This window comes from Polypterus senegalus, chromosome 3, assembly GCF_016835505.1.
Source record: "Polypterus senegalus isolate Bchr_013 chromosome 3, ASM1683550v1, whole genome shotgun sequence".
NCBI classification, from domain to species: domain Eukaryota; kingdom Metazoa; phylum Chordata; class Cladistia; order Polypteriformes; family Polypteridae; genus Polypterus; species Polypterus senegalus.
The window spans coordinates 282,480,420-282,495,518 of record NC_053156.1 but is presented as its reverse complement, the minus strand read 5'-3'; the positions used below and the strand labels follow the sequence as shown (position 1 = coordinate 282,495,518).

Here is a 15,099-nt window from a genome sequence, read left to right as displayed (position 1 = left end):
GAAAGGCACTATATAATAGATAGACAGATAATATGAAAGGCACTATATGATAGATAGATAGATAGATAGATAGATAGATAGATAATATGAAAGGCACTATATGATAGATAGATAGAAAGATAGAAATGAAAAGCACTATATGAATGTGAAAGGAACTATATAACAGATAGAAAATTAAGTGCACTGTATAACAGCTAGATAATGAAAAGCAGTAGATGGATAGATAGATAGATAATGAAGAACACTATATAATAGATAATTAAATGCACTATATAATAGCCTGATAATGAAAAGTGATAGATATGAAAGATGATACATAATTGATGAATGGATATGAAAGGCACTTTATGATAGATAGATCTTATATTAGAATATATCTCCAAAATCAATCAAAAACTGGTTATTATATACAAATGTACTAATAAAACACATCACAATGATATCTTTAAAATTTTTTTCTGACTAGTTTTGGTCATCAGATTTCTTCCATTTTCTTCCATAGTTGAAGAATGAAAAAAAGGCACAACAAAAGCAATTGTGGCTCAGGTCTGATTCCATGCCTAGTCACTGTATGCATGTGATGCGCCTGCTAGGTTTTCTTTCATATTCTAGGCAAATGAAAGTTAAACTGATGTCACTTGTAGACTTCTAGGTATTTCAGACTTGGCAACTACAATTACTGTTCTTGTCAACTACAATTACTGTTCTTGTCATTGGACCAATTTAAATGGTTGAAAAACACTGGACAGGTCACATTTGATGGCTGTGCCGATCATCCTGCTTAGGCATGCTTGCCCCTTTTTGTCACAGCCAGTAATGGGTTAACAGGTACTGCAAATTTAGCCACAATCTCTGACCTTTTCTCTTTTTTTCCATTCTGTCATGGTAGATAAAACATGAACCATCAGACAGATGAGTGTGGTCTAAAACACAATCCCTCCTTACAGTATATGCACTGTATTTCTAGATGAACATTTGTTGGTTGTCAGCTGTTTTGCACAAAGAGCTTCAAACAATCTAATGTGATATTTACAAGTAAGAGAAAATCCTAGAAGCCACTTGTGGGACTGGTGTGCAGCAAGTTTCGAAATTTTAATATAACTTTAACAACACATGTAACAATAGGCTGCAGATGAAGAATGAGTAAATTAGTTGTATTTTGATCTTGTGTAATTTTGTTTTAATAACATTGTGTTTCAAAGTAAAATCTAATTGTTCCCACAGACAGAATTTTATTTCTCCTGTGCATATTCTCGACAGGTTTTCATTAAAATAACCACTAAATGTTTTGCAAGTTATGAACAAATTAATTTAAAAATAATTAGATGTTTTAAAATAAAACCGAAGTAAACAGAAATGTAATAATGATGTTGGCTCACTTTCCAGACCAGGAAATATTCTATACCCTGGTGTTCACATACTGAAAGAGGCAACAACTGCTTGGTAAATGTCATTTAATTTGATATGAGTAACTGAAAAATGACTTAAAGAAAAATAACTGATATACTGTGTATATATATATATATATATATATATATATATATATATATATATATATATATATATATATATATATATATATATATATATATATACACATATATATATATACACATATACACTAGATAGCCGACACCTGCCGTAGCATAAGAATAGGAATGGAAAACGGTGCATTGCCTTCGTCAACCGTTTGTGTCAAGAAATAACCCACTGATAGGAACAGGCAGTTGCTGGATCCTGTAATAGAGATGACGTTGTACAAAAACCCGTCGACAGAGAAGATACTGTCGTTCATTTTATAACAAAGGCTTAGGAAACAAGTATAACGAAAATAGCAAGGTGTATGGAAGGCCGCAGGCAGCGTGGGGAAGGGTTTGGAAGAGGAAGAATAGGAATCAAGAAATGCTGTGTCAGCTGCGTGTGGATGGGACCGGTTTTGAAGTGGAAGCAGGACGAACCAGAAGAGAAATATATATAAGAGATGTGTGTGTATATATATATATATATATATATATATATATATATATACACATACACATACACATGCACACAATAAACAGTACCTGTGTATTTTTATGATAGGTATGATTCTGTTCACTTTGACCATAGTAATAAAATCCTGGGACCGCTTGAAAAGCTAAACAAATTCAATTTTACTTAAGTTTACTAAAGTTGATATGTTTAGTCTAAGTGCACGTATGCTTTTTGTTAAATTCTGGATTCTTTTATGCTGCACATTTTGCTTTCAGTAGGAGACTTCATTACTGACTACAAACATGAGGAATGGCCAATTTTTAAACCCATTTAATCCAATTCAGGGTTGTGGTTCTAGGACAGAGCCTAAACCAACAATACCAGGCACAAGAAAATACTGTAGCCTTGGATGAGGTGACGGTCAATCACATCACATACACCCACTCACTTTAGAATTACTTCTGTGACCACAAGGGGACACCAGAGAGCCCCAAACCACAGACACAGTAACACAACTCATGATATATGAATAAAATAAAGAATATTTATTCCACAAAGCACCTTTACAGACCTCCTTCCAGCAATGGGCCATAATTACACAATCAATGAGCAATAAACTAACAATTCTTCCTCCTGCTCCACTGCCGCTGAGTGCTTCCCGCTGCCTCCTGACTCTAATTCAGTTTTATGCCGGACTCAGGAATGCTTCCAGTGCCATGCCATGTCTTCTGTGCAGCATTTCCAGACCATAAGTAAAGTAGGGTGGTCTTCTTCCAACAGTGCACTCTAGTGGTATGTAGGAACCCTGACAGAGCTTCACTTCTGGAATCCATATCCCAAGAACTCCTGCGAGCTTCCCATCTGAGTTCCCATGTGAGGATCACTGCCACCTAGCATATGGGGAATACAATTGTTCCTGACTCCCAGCTATTGCTGGTCCTTCTATTATTTGATACCAGCTTGTTACAAAGTTAGTTTTTGTTCCACTGGCCAATCCGTCTGCATCGTCACACTGGCATCCCAGATGGTTAATGAATTATTCATTCATCCTTTCTGACCAGGATGCTTATTCTCCTTCTACACCACCTAATGTGAAACACAGGGTTTTTCATATGTTCAGTAAAAACTGGAGTGCCCAGAAACAAATACAAATACAGGGACAATGTGCAAACTCCATCAATGCAGTGTGATGCCAGCCCTGACACAGACAGGTTTTGCACCCAGCACACAATTTATTTACAGTTCAGTGCACAGATCACCAAAACATATCACGACACAACACAGGCCCTTCTCTGCTGCCATTCCATTCAGCTCGACTCCTCCTCAGGCTTTGTCCTCTTTCTCCTGACACTGGCCATTGAGAGGTGGTGGCTGTCTTCCTTTATAGGGGACCCAGAAGGACTCCAGGTGCCCACTGAGCTTCTTCCGGCCACTCTCCCGGGTGTGGCCAAATAGAACCCTGAAAATGTACATGTGCCCCCTGGTGGTGGCCATGCTGGAAACCAAGGGGGCTGCCCTCTATCGGCGCCGGGAGAAACTGTCCTGAAAACACTTTCTTCCCCAGTCCTTCCATACTCTGGGTGTCCCGGACAGGTAAGGGCTCTGGCTGTCTGCCACAGCAGTGATTTACTGTAGACAAGGATTCAAAGCTTTCAATAATGGACTCATGGGACAGATGCATTAATGACTGTTCCCCTCTTTTTCTTTTAGTTATTAATGATCCCACCTGATCTGAGTGTATATTACAAGTGATGTTTCCATCTCAAAACTGAAAAGAGATAAAATTCCCATGCTACCGGAACTTTCCCTCACTTCAACAGCTAAGTTATGAATCCTTTTTTGCAGGAAGGCCGGGTGGAGTGAGGTTGTACATTTTACATCCTGTTAAACTGGTATGGCATCAGTTTGTTACACTGGAGTAAGAAGCCGACTGTATATCATTCACTCGGTGCAACCTAAAGTTCAAATTCAACTACAGTGACAAAAGTGACCCCACACTGATGCCTCATAGACTACAGGAATCAGCCTTTAACTTAGTATGTGGGTCTCTGGTCCTAATGCTTCATGGGAAACCTGTAGAACTTAAGATCATCCGTCAGTAGGGAGACAAAGCAGTGGAATTGTGCAAATCCATTACAATTGTTAATTTATGACACTATCACATTCAACTAATTCTTAAATGAAACAGCATATTCTCCTCACCAAAATGACATGGCAGTTTATTTCTGAGTTCCACTAATCTCATCCTGCTTTCTTTATTAAATAAACTAGTCGTATTACCCGTCTAAGATGGACTGAAATCTAACTAATTAACATTTGCAGGGCACCATACAATGCACACGTCTCTGTTATACAACATTTGGTATTGGATTTGTAAAAGCAGCATTAATGTTTGTGATGCACCATCTATTGGAATGACAAATGCAATGCACTGTACTGTTAAAAATGTTTGTGTTGTGCCATCTTTCGGAATGACAGAGACATAGCAACCAGACTGACACACATGTATCCGGCTCTTGTTCAGAAACCGGATGCCACTTGTTTTTAAGATTAGGCCCCTACTCTAATTTTTAAGATTAGGGACCCTGGTATACATGGCATTACCCCCACGAACCGTAAGTTCAGGGTTTGTAGTAGGGGTGGGCCAGTCTAAAACAAACAACAAGAAGGAGTTGGCATCCGCTTTCTGAACAAGACCCTTGTACCCTTATATTATGGCAGATTTTTTTTAATTTCTACCATTGTATGACAACATGTTTATTAATAAGGTAACATTCTTAAACTCAGTTAACCCAATTTAGGGTCATGCAGAGACAAAGCCTATTCCGACAATAAAGCACACTAGAATTTAAACTAAGAATATTTTATTAGTTTGCCACGTCACATTTTGATGAGTAATTGATTCAGAAATGAGAGTAATTCTAAAGGGCTCATATTTTTTTCTTGCAACATCACAATTGAGTAGCCTGTGATTTGTAAAAGCAGTGATAATGATTGTGATGTACCATCTCATGGAATTAGAAATGCAAAGTATATTAAAAATGTTTGTGTTGTGCCATCATTTTGGAATGACAGAGAAACAGCAACCAGACAAATGCACACATGTATCCTTTTACTATGGTGGATTTTTCTTAATTTCTACTGTTGCATGACAACATGTTTATTAATAATATAACACTCCTAAACTCATTTAGCCCTATTCAGGGTCTAGGAGAAAGTAAGTAAGTAAAGTTTATTTATAAAGTGCATTTCACAGACAAGGAGTCACAAAGCACTGTCCAATAAAAGAAAAAGATGTAGCTAGGGAAGACATAGACACATTAAGATAAACAAGTACATTAAGTAAATTAAATTAAAATAAACAGAAATAAAATAAAAATAAAATTAATAACAATAAGACTGGCTAATCAAGAACATTTTTAATTGTTTTTTAAAAGAGTGCACAAAGTCAGCCATACGAAGATAAAGAGGGGGATTGTTCCAAATCTTCGGTGCATATGATTCAATGGCTCTGTCCCCTTCTTGTTTTTAATCTCATATTAGGGAGCTTTGCCCCCTCCTTGCTTCGCTTGCCAACCCCCCTGCCTGCGCTATGTGCCAGCCACTTCATGTCTCTGCCGCTCGCGTTGTGAAGAGGAGGGCTGAACGCACCCCAAGGAGAGACGCGGTCGCTCCTCCGACACCCCCTCTTAAACGGTGATACAATGAGAAACAAATTCTGTTTTTTTTTTTTACATCCTCTTCCTTCCTTACATCTTTGCTCGATCAGGCTGCTGGCTTTCTGCTGCTGATGCCATGCCGCGTGATCTGCATCTCACGCGGCGCTTCGAACATTTAAAAGCCTGTACAGCACCAGTCCTTTTGTCTCACTGCCTTGTCTCTCTTCTCCCCCAGACATCCTCTGCATACTTCTGTCGTATCACCTACAGTATGTCCATATATTCGATCTCTTTTCGCTTTTACCTATTCATCAATATTGAATTGAATTTTGATTCCGTGTTTGGAATTACATTGTGACAACGCAATGTATAACTGCCCGTGAGTGAATATCGTTTCTTTCTATCTACACGCACTGTGTCTGACTATAGCATTCACACAAATGAGAAATGATTGAACCGTGTGTGTGTGGATGTAAATATTTTAGATGTGGGCGGGACTTTTCCAAACTCTTGTCTCACGGGGCTTGAAATTTTCTCACTCGGGACTTCACTTTCACCAAACAACCAATCTTTTAAATCTCACTGATACGCCTCTTCATTGGGAAGAAACACTACTTTTCCCTGATGGCAACTCAAATTAGATGATCTACAAGTCCCCGACTTAAAGTTTAAATCCGATCTCTTTTCACTGTTTTGTTACTTCACCGAGTAATAATTTCCATTTGTTTGCGCTAATGCGATCTTTACTATCATTTTTTTGAGTTTCGAATTTTCATACTTCCATTATCTCTCACCTGCTCTGCATGTGTATCGTGCCAACGTTTTTGAATTCTTTACGACGTTCTACTTTGTCATCTACTCTTTGTCTTTTATTTCCAGCCCCGGACGTGGTTAAATCTCTTGGCACAAAGTCTCATCTCGCGGGACATGAAAGTGTCTCTCTTCAAAAGATCACTTCTCGTCACAGGATAAAAAGTCTCGTCTCCCAAGATTTTTTTATTATAATAGAGAGACATGGAACAACTAACAGATTCTGAGCCGGAGATCTAAGTGCGTGAGAGGCAGTATATTTGTGAAGAAGTTTGGATAAATAGACTGCAGCGTATCCGTTCAATGCTCAACAAGTACCAGCCAATGCAAAGAGTATGAAAGTGGTGTAATGTGATCTCTCTTTCTAGAACACGTTAGCAACCTGGCCGCTGCATTTTGCGTAACACAAGAATTTAAATTAAGAACATTTTATTAGTTTGCCACTTCTTATTTTTATGAGTAGAAATTCAAGCAATTCTGAAGGACTCACAAATGTGTCTTGAAACAGTGCACTAGCTGACTTCCTACCTCATTTTGGGGAAGCTGTCCTGGCTGAAGGATTCAGAAAGGGCCAAATTGCCCTTCAGTTTGAGATGGGTGAGTCCGCTGAGCCCATCCAAGGGTAGAGTGCTCAGCCGGTTATCAGTCAAATCCCTGTGGGTTAAGAGGACAGAGAAGGTGATGATATACACATGAGCGAAACAGAAGGAAGATTCCAGAGTTTCCCACCAGGGGTGTACACAGAAAGAAACTCCAGCTACATGGAAACAAAATGAGAAATTCAACTGTTAATAAATAATGAACAGACGTAGCAAGCAAAACTGGAACACCTAATATCCTCAACTCGGAATATGGTCTGCCCACAATATGAGTTTGTTAATGTTGTTCTGTACAACAACATCATGAACTTTTATATTGTTTTTGATTCACTCGATGATTATTATTACAAAGAATAATAAAAATCCATCCATCCATCCATTATCCAGCTCGCTATATCCTAACTACAGGGTCATGGGGGTCTGCTGGAGCCAATCCCAGCTAACACAGGGTGCAATGCAGGAAACAAACCCCGGGAAGGGCACCAACCCACAGCATGAATAATAAAAATTAAAAATAATAGTATTGGATGATATTGTAATTCCGCAGTTAGTACTCCATGTTACTCCGAGTTCAAATCATGCCATGGTCTCTAAAAAGGAAATTCTGGAAGTACTCAGACCCCTTTACTTTCTGCGTACTTTATTGTGTTTTAGGTTTAATCTTAAATGGATAAATTTGCCATCTTTGCTCATCAATCTACACTCAACAGCCTATAATGACAAAGTAAAAACGTGTTCAGAAAGGTTGGCAAATTTATTAAATCTCCAAATGCACCCAACCACCAAAAATATTCTATTTTGAATATGATGTTTTTAATTGTTTCGTTTTAAATCAAGAGCAGACTTTTTAAGCATTTTTGAAGCAATTCATTGTTGCAACTAATTTAAGGTTAGTTTTAATGGCCACAGCTAGTTTTTACTTCTTTGTAGGTTACGTTAATTACGTCTTTATTGCCACATTAGAGTAATGCACTCTTTGATCATGTCGGCCCACTTCCAAGTTCTATTCTAAAAGTGACCCAATTATATGAAAAATTGCGATATTTGCGATAGCGTATTGAAGGTAAAGCTCGCTACATAAGGTACCAAACCAACTGCCTGTCAATAACAGAAAACTTTAAACTGTAATGAAAAACAATACACACCAGCAAAGCAGTACATGATGATTATTAACACAATGATTTAATGGGGTTTTGGAAAATATTCTTAAAATGGAGATTACTTACAGCTTAACGAGAGACCGTAAGGAAGTAAAGGCTTCTGGATGAATGAATTCTATACTGTTGCCACTCAGATCACTAGAAGAGGGATTGAAAGGAAATACAGTAACAAATGAGCATTTAGTATTTTGCTATTGTGGAAGATGACCTGAACACATAGAGGCGGACACGTTGCAATCACCCAACACACGTTTATTTACACAATCCATTATTTACAATAGTGCCGCACACCCCCAAGGTCCCCTAAAAGTCCTAGCCAATACACACTGCCTTCTCACTCTTCAGGCCGCATCCTTGCCTCCTTGCTTTGTCCTTCTTCTCTCCTGACTCCAGCCATTGTATGAAGGGATGTGGCCCCTTTTATAATCCCCCAGATGTGCTTCAGGTGTTTCCCGGCAACCTTTCAACGACACGCCCCAGTGTGGTGGAAGTGCAGACTGCATCCCCGGAAGCACTCCGGGTGTCCCTGCTCCTCTTTCCCCCAGCACATCCAGGTGTGGCGGAAGTGCTGAGGTCCAGGGCTCCAAAGGCATAGGGACAACCCCTGGCGGTGACCACGGGCCCTACAGGGTTGAGCTTCAAATCTCTGTACCCGTGGCCCCCAAAGGTACCAGGGCGGTCATCCCCACATGGTCTGGGGAAGGCGCAAGCCCTTCTCCGGTCCTCCTGGGTGTCCTGGCCAGGTCGCCTCCCCCAGCCATCTCCGACACTATAAATATTTGAAAATATCACTACTGTAGTGTAACATTTACAATGAACGACACTATACAATAAAAAAATAGCTAGCAAGTGGCTCCTGTGCTGAGACATTGGTCAGCTCCCTGCTGTCATTTCTCTAATAAACTTCTAACTGAGCTTTTCCCAAGAGCACATGAGTACTTGTCTGTTTATTAGCTGAGGGATTTGTTATCCAATCTGTTGTTGTGCCCAATATGCCATAATGCTTTTTTCTTCACAGAGTAAATGTAATATGTGCAAAAAGAAAAAACATTTTGGCATCTATTTGCTTCAAGTCAGTTAACCACTGTGCTACTGCAAGGAAGTAGCACAGTAGAGATAACAGCTTTAGGGATCAACTGGCCTCTTATTCACTCTTCGCTTCTACTGTACACCCAGCCACCATTCACAGAGTGGGTGTGGAGGTGATGCATTACCACATGGACTTGGGGGTCCACATCAATCATAAGAGGCTGCATACCGTTAATGATAGACAGATAGATAGATAATGTGAGTCACTATATAGATAGATAGATAGATAGATAATGTGAGTCACTATATAGATAGATAGATAGATAGATAATGTGAGTCACTATATAGATAGATAGATAGATAATGTGAGTCACTATATAGATAGATAGATAGATAGATAGATAGATATTTACTTAATCCCAAGGGGAAATTCACATTAGGGTTAGGGTTAGGGTTATATAATTGTAACCATGAAGGATGTCACCTATGCTACAGGTTCAGAACTCAGTCTGGGCATTTAGCAACTGTGTTAATGATGCCAGGCTTCATGTACCTAACAATAAATGTGCAGACACAAAGTGCAGGCTTTACTGTAAGCACGCAGTCAAGATGATCATACATTGCTAATATGAGGTATCTACACTTTTAGGTCGTTGAATGGGGCAACAGAAATAAAGGAATTCCCAGACCTCAAAGGAACAACCAGCCTGGAGATTCTGTATGTTAGTTTTTTCTTTTCTCTGTGTTCTTTTTTACTTTGAATAAAAACAAAGTTGTACAGTAATGCACTTGGAATAAACGATGCAGGGAATAAATTACATTAGAACATTAGATCAATCGAGATGAGAACAGGCCATGCAGCCCAATCCTAGCCACTTAATTCTTCTAAAATAACATCAAGTCGAGTTATGAAAGTCCCTAATGTCTTACTGTCTACCAGACTACTCGGTCACTTATTCCAGGTGTCTATCGTTCTTTGTGTAAAGAAAAACTTCCTAATGTTTGTGTGAAATTTACCCTTAACAAGTTTCCAACTGTGTCCCAATGATCTTATCAGTCAATTGTCCAAATAATGTTGAGCCCCTGTAAATGTGTGGGACAATGTAGAAAAATTGCTGTCTTTTCTAAATGGCTCATACAATGCTTTCATTAAACACAAATTAAAACTATACGCTTACACTTCAATCACATCTTGATTGCTTCATTTCAAATCCATTGTGGTGGTTCGCAGAGCCAAAATTATGATATTTTATCAATGTCCAAATACTTATGGTAGATAGATAGATAGATAGATAGATAGACATTATTTTTTCCCAAGGTGCACTTAAGACTTTACAGAAACTCGAGAAAAATAGAAATACTATTAAAACAAATACACACAAGGTTGAAGCATTTTGGCTTTGCTGCATAAGCTCAAGATATATTATAAGAAACAATAACAATTCCCCTCAAAAACACACATGAATTATTCGGCTGAAGAACGTCTGGCTTAGCAAATGATAAGAGAGCTGTTGTCATCTAGTAACAGGTTTCTAGAAAGGCGTGTGGTGGGTCAGACTGTGGTAAGATCTATCCAGTTGTGCCACGCTTTTACATTTAAAAGGCATTTCAAATTTACTTAAAGCAGGTCTGAAACATGACACATAATGATGTAAGTTATTGTTCCTTCCAAAGTCCCATGGTTCTAGTCATATGTTCAGAATGAGCCGTTATTAGAGTGTTGGTAAGAGAGTGAATCATTTCTATTCTTGAGTCCTCATTTGCAGAGGGAGCAACATAGACATTAATCAGGATAATTCAACTTACTCCCCCAGTCCCCCTCCTGCCTTTTTTCACTTTGTCTCATCGTATCAGATCCAGCACTGAAAGGAGAAGAAGGAGGAGGATAGGATCATGTGCTGATACAGCATGTTGCTGCACCCACCACGTGACAAACCACCTCAGGATCCCAGATTAGGGCCCGAGTGCAGCCATGCAATGGGTGACACCTCAGCACCACACTAGCTCAGATGGAATGAAACAGGGTAAGAGTGTCTGTAATAAGGAGTTTAAGCCAGTTCTCCACAGTGGCCACAATGTCACTGTACCTAAACACACTGTGACAGTTCATCCATCTTATTCCAAAGCAATCAAACATTCCTAATTATACAGAGGCAAGCCAGTCCTTAATGCTTTCCAGCAAACTTAATCCTCACTCCATCTCAGACAAGCTGCTCCTCCAACAAGGTGTAACAGAGCTCCTCAGGCACTAATGTCATCTTTAGGCACTCTGTGATGTGGCCAGTGTGATTTTATACCCTGTAGTGTGCTCCTTTATACCTACAGCATTATCTCTTTATATCGCCTCACTTTGACTGCTCTCTTATCTTCAGTCAAGTCAGAGGTTTTCTTTTTTCTTTTTTTGCATTTGAGGGGAGTTGTTTTTGTTGCTTGTTTTAAAATTTATTGAGTTTCTGTAAAAAGGGAATTTACCCTTTGGTACAAATAAAGACCATATGTAGTACTTTCTTTCTTATAGATCGCTCCTCTCAAATGTATCTATCAATGTGTGGATTTCCACATCCTTCCTGAGTCTGTTGTCTCTGTTTAATTCAAACTCAGTACCCCGGTGGTTAAAACTTTGAGGACCTGAGTTTGAGCCGCCAGCTCATCACCCTCTGCATGTCCTCCCCATGTCATTGTGAATTCAAAGAAATGCTCTTTTGGTTGATTGGTGTCCCTACATTGGTCTAAAGCGAGTATGTCATGTCATCTCGGGTTAGTTCTTGCATTGCACTTAATGCTTTGCCTTCCTTGTAAGCAAGAAAGCAGGTAAAAAAAATGAATGGCAGATATAAACGTGCTCTTAAAGAAGTCATATTTTTGCAGTTGTTTCTCTGTTTACTTCAGTAAGTTCACTAAATTCTTCACAGTATCAATCAAGTGAATTTGACAAGACTATCCCACCTCCAGGGTGGTGTGCACAAAGGGTCTGCTAAATATCTGTTGGGCTGTGTCTGGTCAGTCTATTGTCTGTCTGCTGGAAAACTCATATTTTAATTATGAAATGCTGTGGTCTGCAACTGAATGAAAATTACTTCTTGAGTTAAATTTGGCAGGAGGAAAAAGACTTAGCAGCTATGAGGGAAAATGTCTGTCTGTCTTTCTTTTTTGAGAAAAACAATTTGCATTTGTTCCCACCCTCACCATAAGGTAATAAATTGTAAATGAAAACAAGACTCACAGGGACCTCAGGGCTGTCAGCTGCTGGAAGGTGGTCTCTTGGATCTCTTTGATATGATTGTACTGGAGGCCTCTATTTAAAAAGAAGTGCAGAAATACCAAACAATGAGCAAACACTTGAGGTGGGGGGGGGTGTCTATTTTTCTTCATTTTTTTTTATAAAATACATTTCTATGAAAATGAAATATCAGTAATGCAATTGAGATATGCATTCTTGTGCTATTTCGGTCATACACTTTTTAGACAATTTAGACACAAATTTAGACACTGCTGAAAGTTGCTGAGGAATAAGGTGTCGGATAAAAATAATTAAATATATATACAATGGTACCTCCTTATACGTCCTTAATCCGTTCCAGATCCTTTGACTTATACTAAACAGGACGTATACCAAATGAATTTTTCCCATAAGAAATAAAGGGAAAATGATTAATCCGTTCCCATGAAAAAAAATCCTATTGTTATTGGCATATTATACATTGATGGGGTAGTATAAAATAATTTAAACACTGCTTAATACTAAAACACATAAATACAAAAGCAATTAGATGAAAATGTAACCTCACTTTACTTTTTAATAACGTCTTTGTTTTTCACAATCGTAGATACCGTCGTTCTCGGCATACGGTATGCAGATGCCAAGTCCCAGATACGCATGCCACCTTCATACTTTTCAACAATCAACTCAAGTTTACGCAAAAAAACACAAAATCACGTGAAAATTCACAGAGAGTTATAGTGCGTACTGACGTTCGTGGGCAGTCGTGGTTTTGTCTCGAGGGAGGTAAACAAGGGTATCGCACGGTGTTCTAGCACGCGAGTCATATTCCAAACAAAGGTCGTATACCAAGCAAAATCTTTCACGTCCAAACAGGACAAATACCAAGTTGGACTTATTCCAAAGCGGGCGTATACCAAGGTACCACTGTATAGATATTTTTTTAGAAAACTCTTTTTATATTTTATTTCTAAATCATTGTTTTTAAGCTGTTTTATTCAGCATGAATCAATACAGCTTGCAGACAGTGTCACACACTCCTATCACACTGGAAGCTATACATTCCTGTGTGAAACTCCATTATGGTGTAAGACAGGGCTGTCCACAATAATGTGCTTTCATTTAAACATGCATAGATTTGTCAGTGTTTTTGCCTGCCGTCCACACTACACCGTTTTCAACCCCTGAAAACAAAGACTATCTCCAGAGCCGTATACTCTTAAAAAGGTAATGTCAGCATTTCAGTGCGATGTGCGTAAATGTGGTTTTCACAAAATCACTAACTAATCATGCTCTGATTGGTTCATGCTTGTTTAACTAATCTTCCTCTATTGGATCTGGCTCATTATAATGGGTCATTCACTGACTGGTCACTCTTTGCGGAAAAAAATATTCAAGTTCCAACATAACAGGCATACTGTAAAATAATTGTATTCCATATGCTTGTCTGTATGCATCTAAATTGCATTCTGTAAAGTTTGAACATGGCATACAGGCATAAAATCAATACCTATGACGTAGGTCAGGTGATGCCCATAACGTTAGTCATGAAACACCCTTTGAGTCCAACAGAGTGTAATTGCAGGCTGCAGTACCCATGAGGTCATTCATGTAATGCCACAACATCATGAAACAACCTCGACGCCAGTCATAAAACACCCATCACGTTAGACCATGGTTAACGTTAGGGCCTTCTCACACTATGGTTAAGATTAGAGTTGTGGGAGGGTTATCTAACTCAAAAAGAAGGGTCTACCTACAGCCTGTAATACCTATCACAGATAATCCTCCCACAACCCTAATCTTAAGCATAGTGTGAGGGGGCCCTAACGTTAACCATAGTCTAATGTGATGGGTGTTTTATGACTGTTTTATCAGTAATGCAATTGAGATATGCATTCTTGTGCTAATTCGGTCAAACACTTTGTAATTTTTTTGTGATGTTGAACAAATTTAGACACTGCTGAAAGTTGCTGAGGAATAAGGTGTCGGACAAAAATAATTAAATATATATACAATGGTACCTCCTTATACGTCCTTAATCCGTTCCAGATCCTTTGACTTATACTAAACAGGACGTATACCAAATGAATTTTTTCCATAAGAAATAAAGGGAAAATGATTAATCCGTTCCCATGAAAAAAAATCCTATTGTTATTGGCATATTATACATTGATGGGGTAGTATAAAATAATTTAAACACTACTTAATACTAAAACACATAAATACAAAAGCAATTAGATGAAAATTTAACCTCACTTTACTTTTTAACAATGTGTTTTATGACTGGCATCGAGGGCATTTTGTGATTTTAGGGTGTCACGTGATTGATCTCATAGGCACTGCCATCTGCAATTACATTCTGTTTAGTTACTTATCAATTGCTATATTTATAATAAAAATAATAATAATTCTTTGCATTTATATAGTGCTTTTCTTGCTACTCAAAGCGCTCAGCAATTGCAGGTTAAGGGCCTTACTCAAGGGCCCAACAAAGCAGAGTCCCTTTTGGCATTTTACGGAATTTGAACCGGCAACCTTTTATTTATAAGATAAATCCCATGGCTGGTGGCATTAACGTTTGTAGTGTACAATTAGAGACGTGTGAAAATCATATTGTAAATTACTCAGATGATTGCCCCTAATCA

The 15,099-nt window shown here is 38.6% G+C and overlaps 1 protein-coding gene across 1 annotated transcript in view; it reads right to left on the bottom strand.

Annotated features, from left to right (window-relative positions):
• Positions 1 to 15,099, bottom strand: part of LOC120526245 (leucine-rich repeat-containing G-protein coupled receptor 6) — a 410,078-nt gene that overhangs the window by 24,794 nt on the left and 370,185 nt on the right. The window contains exons 13-15 of the mRNA XM_039749315.1: positions 12,455 to 12,526; positions 8,269 to 8,340; positions 6,972 to 7,097 (exon numbers count right to left, since the gene is read on the bottom strand). Of these exons, the coding sequence (XP_039605249.1) occupies positions 6,972 to 7,097; positions 8,269 to 8,340; positions 12,455 to 12,526 (270 nt within the window). The remainder of the gene's footprint in view (positions 1 to 6,971; positions 7,098 to 8,268; positions 8,341 to 12,454; positions 12,527 to 15,099) is intronic.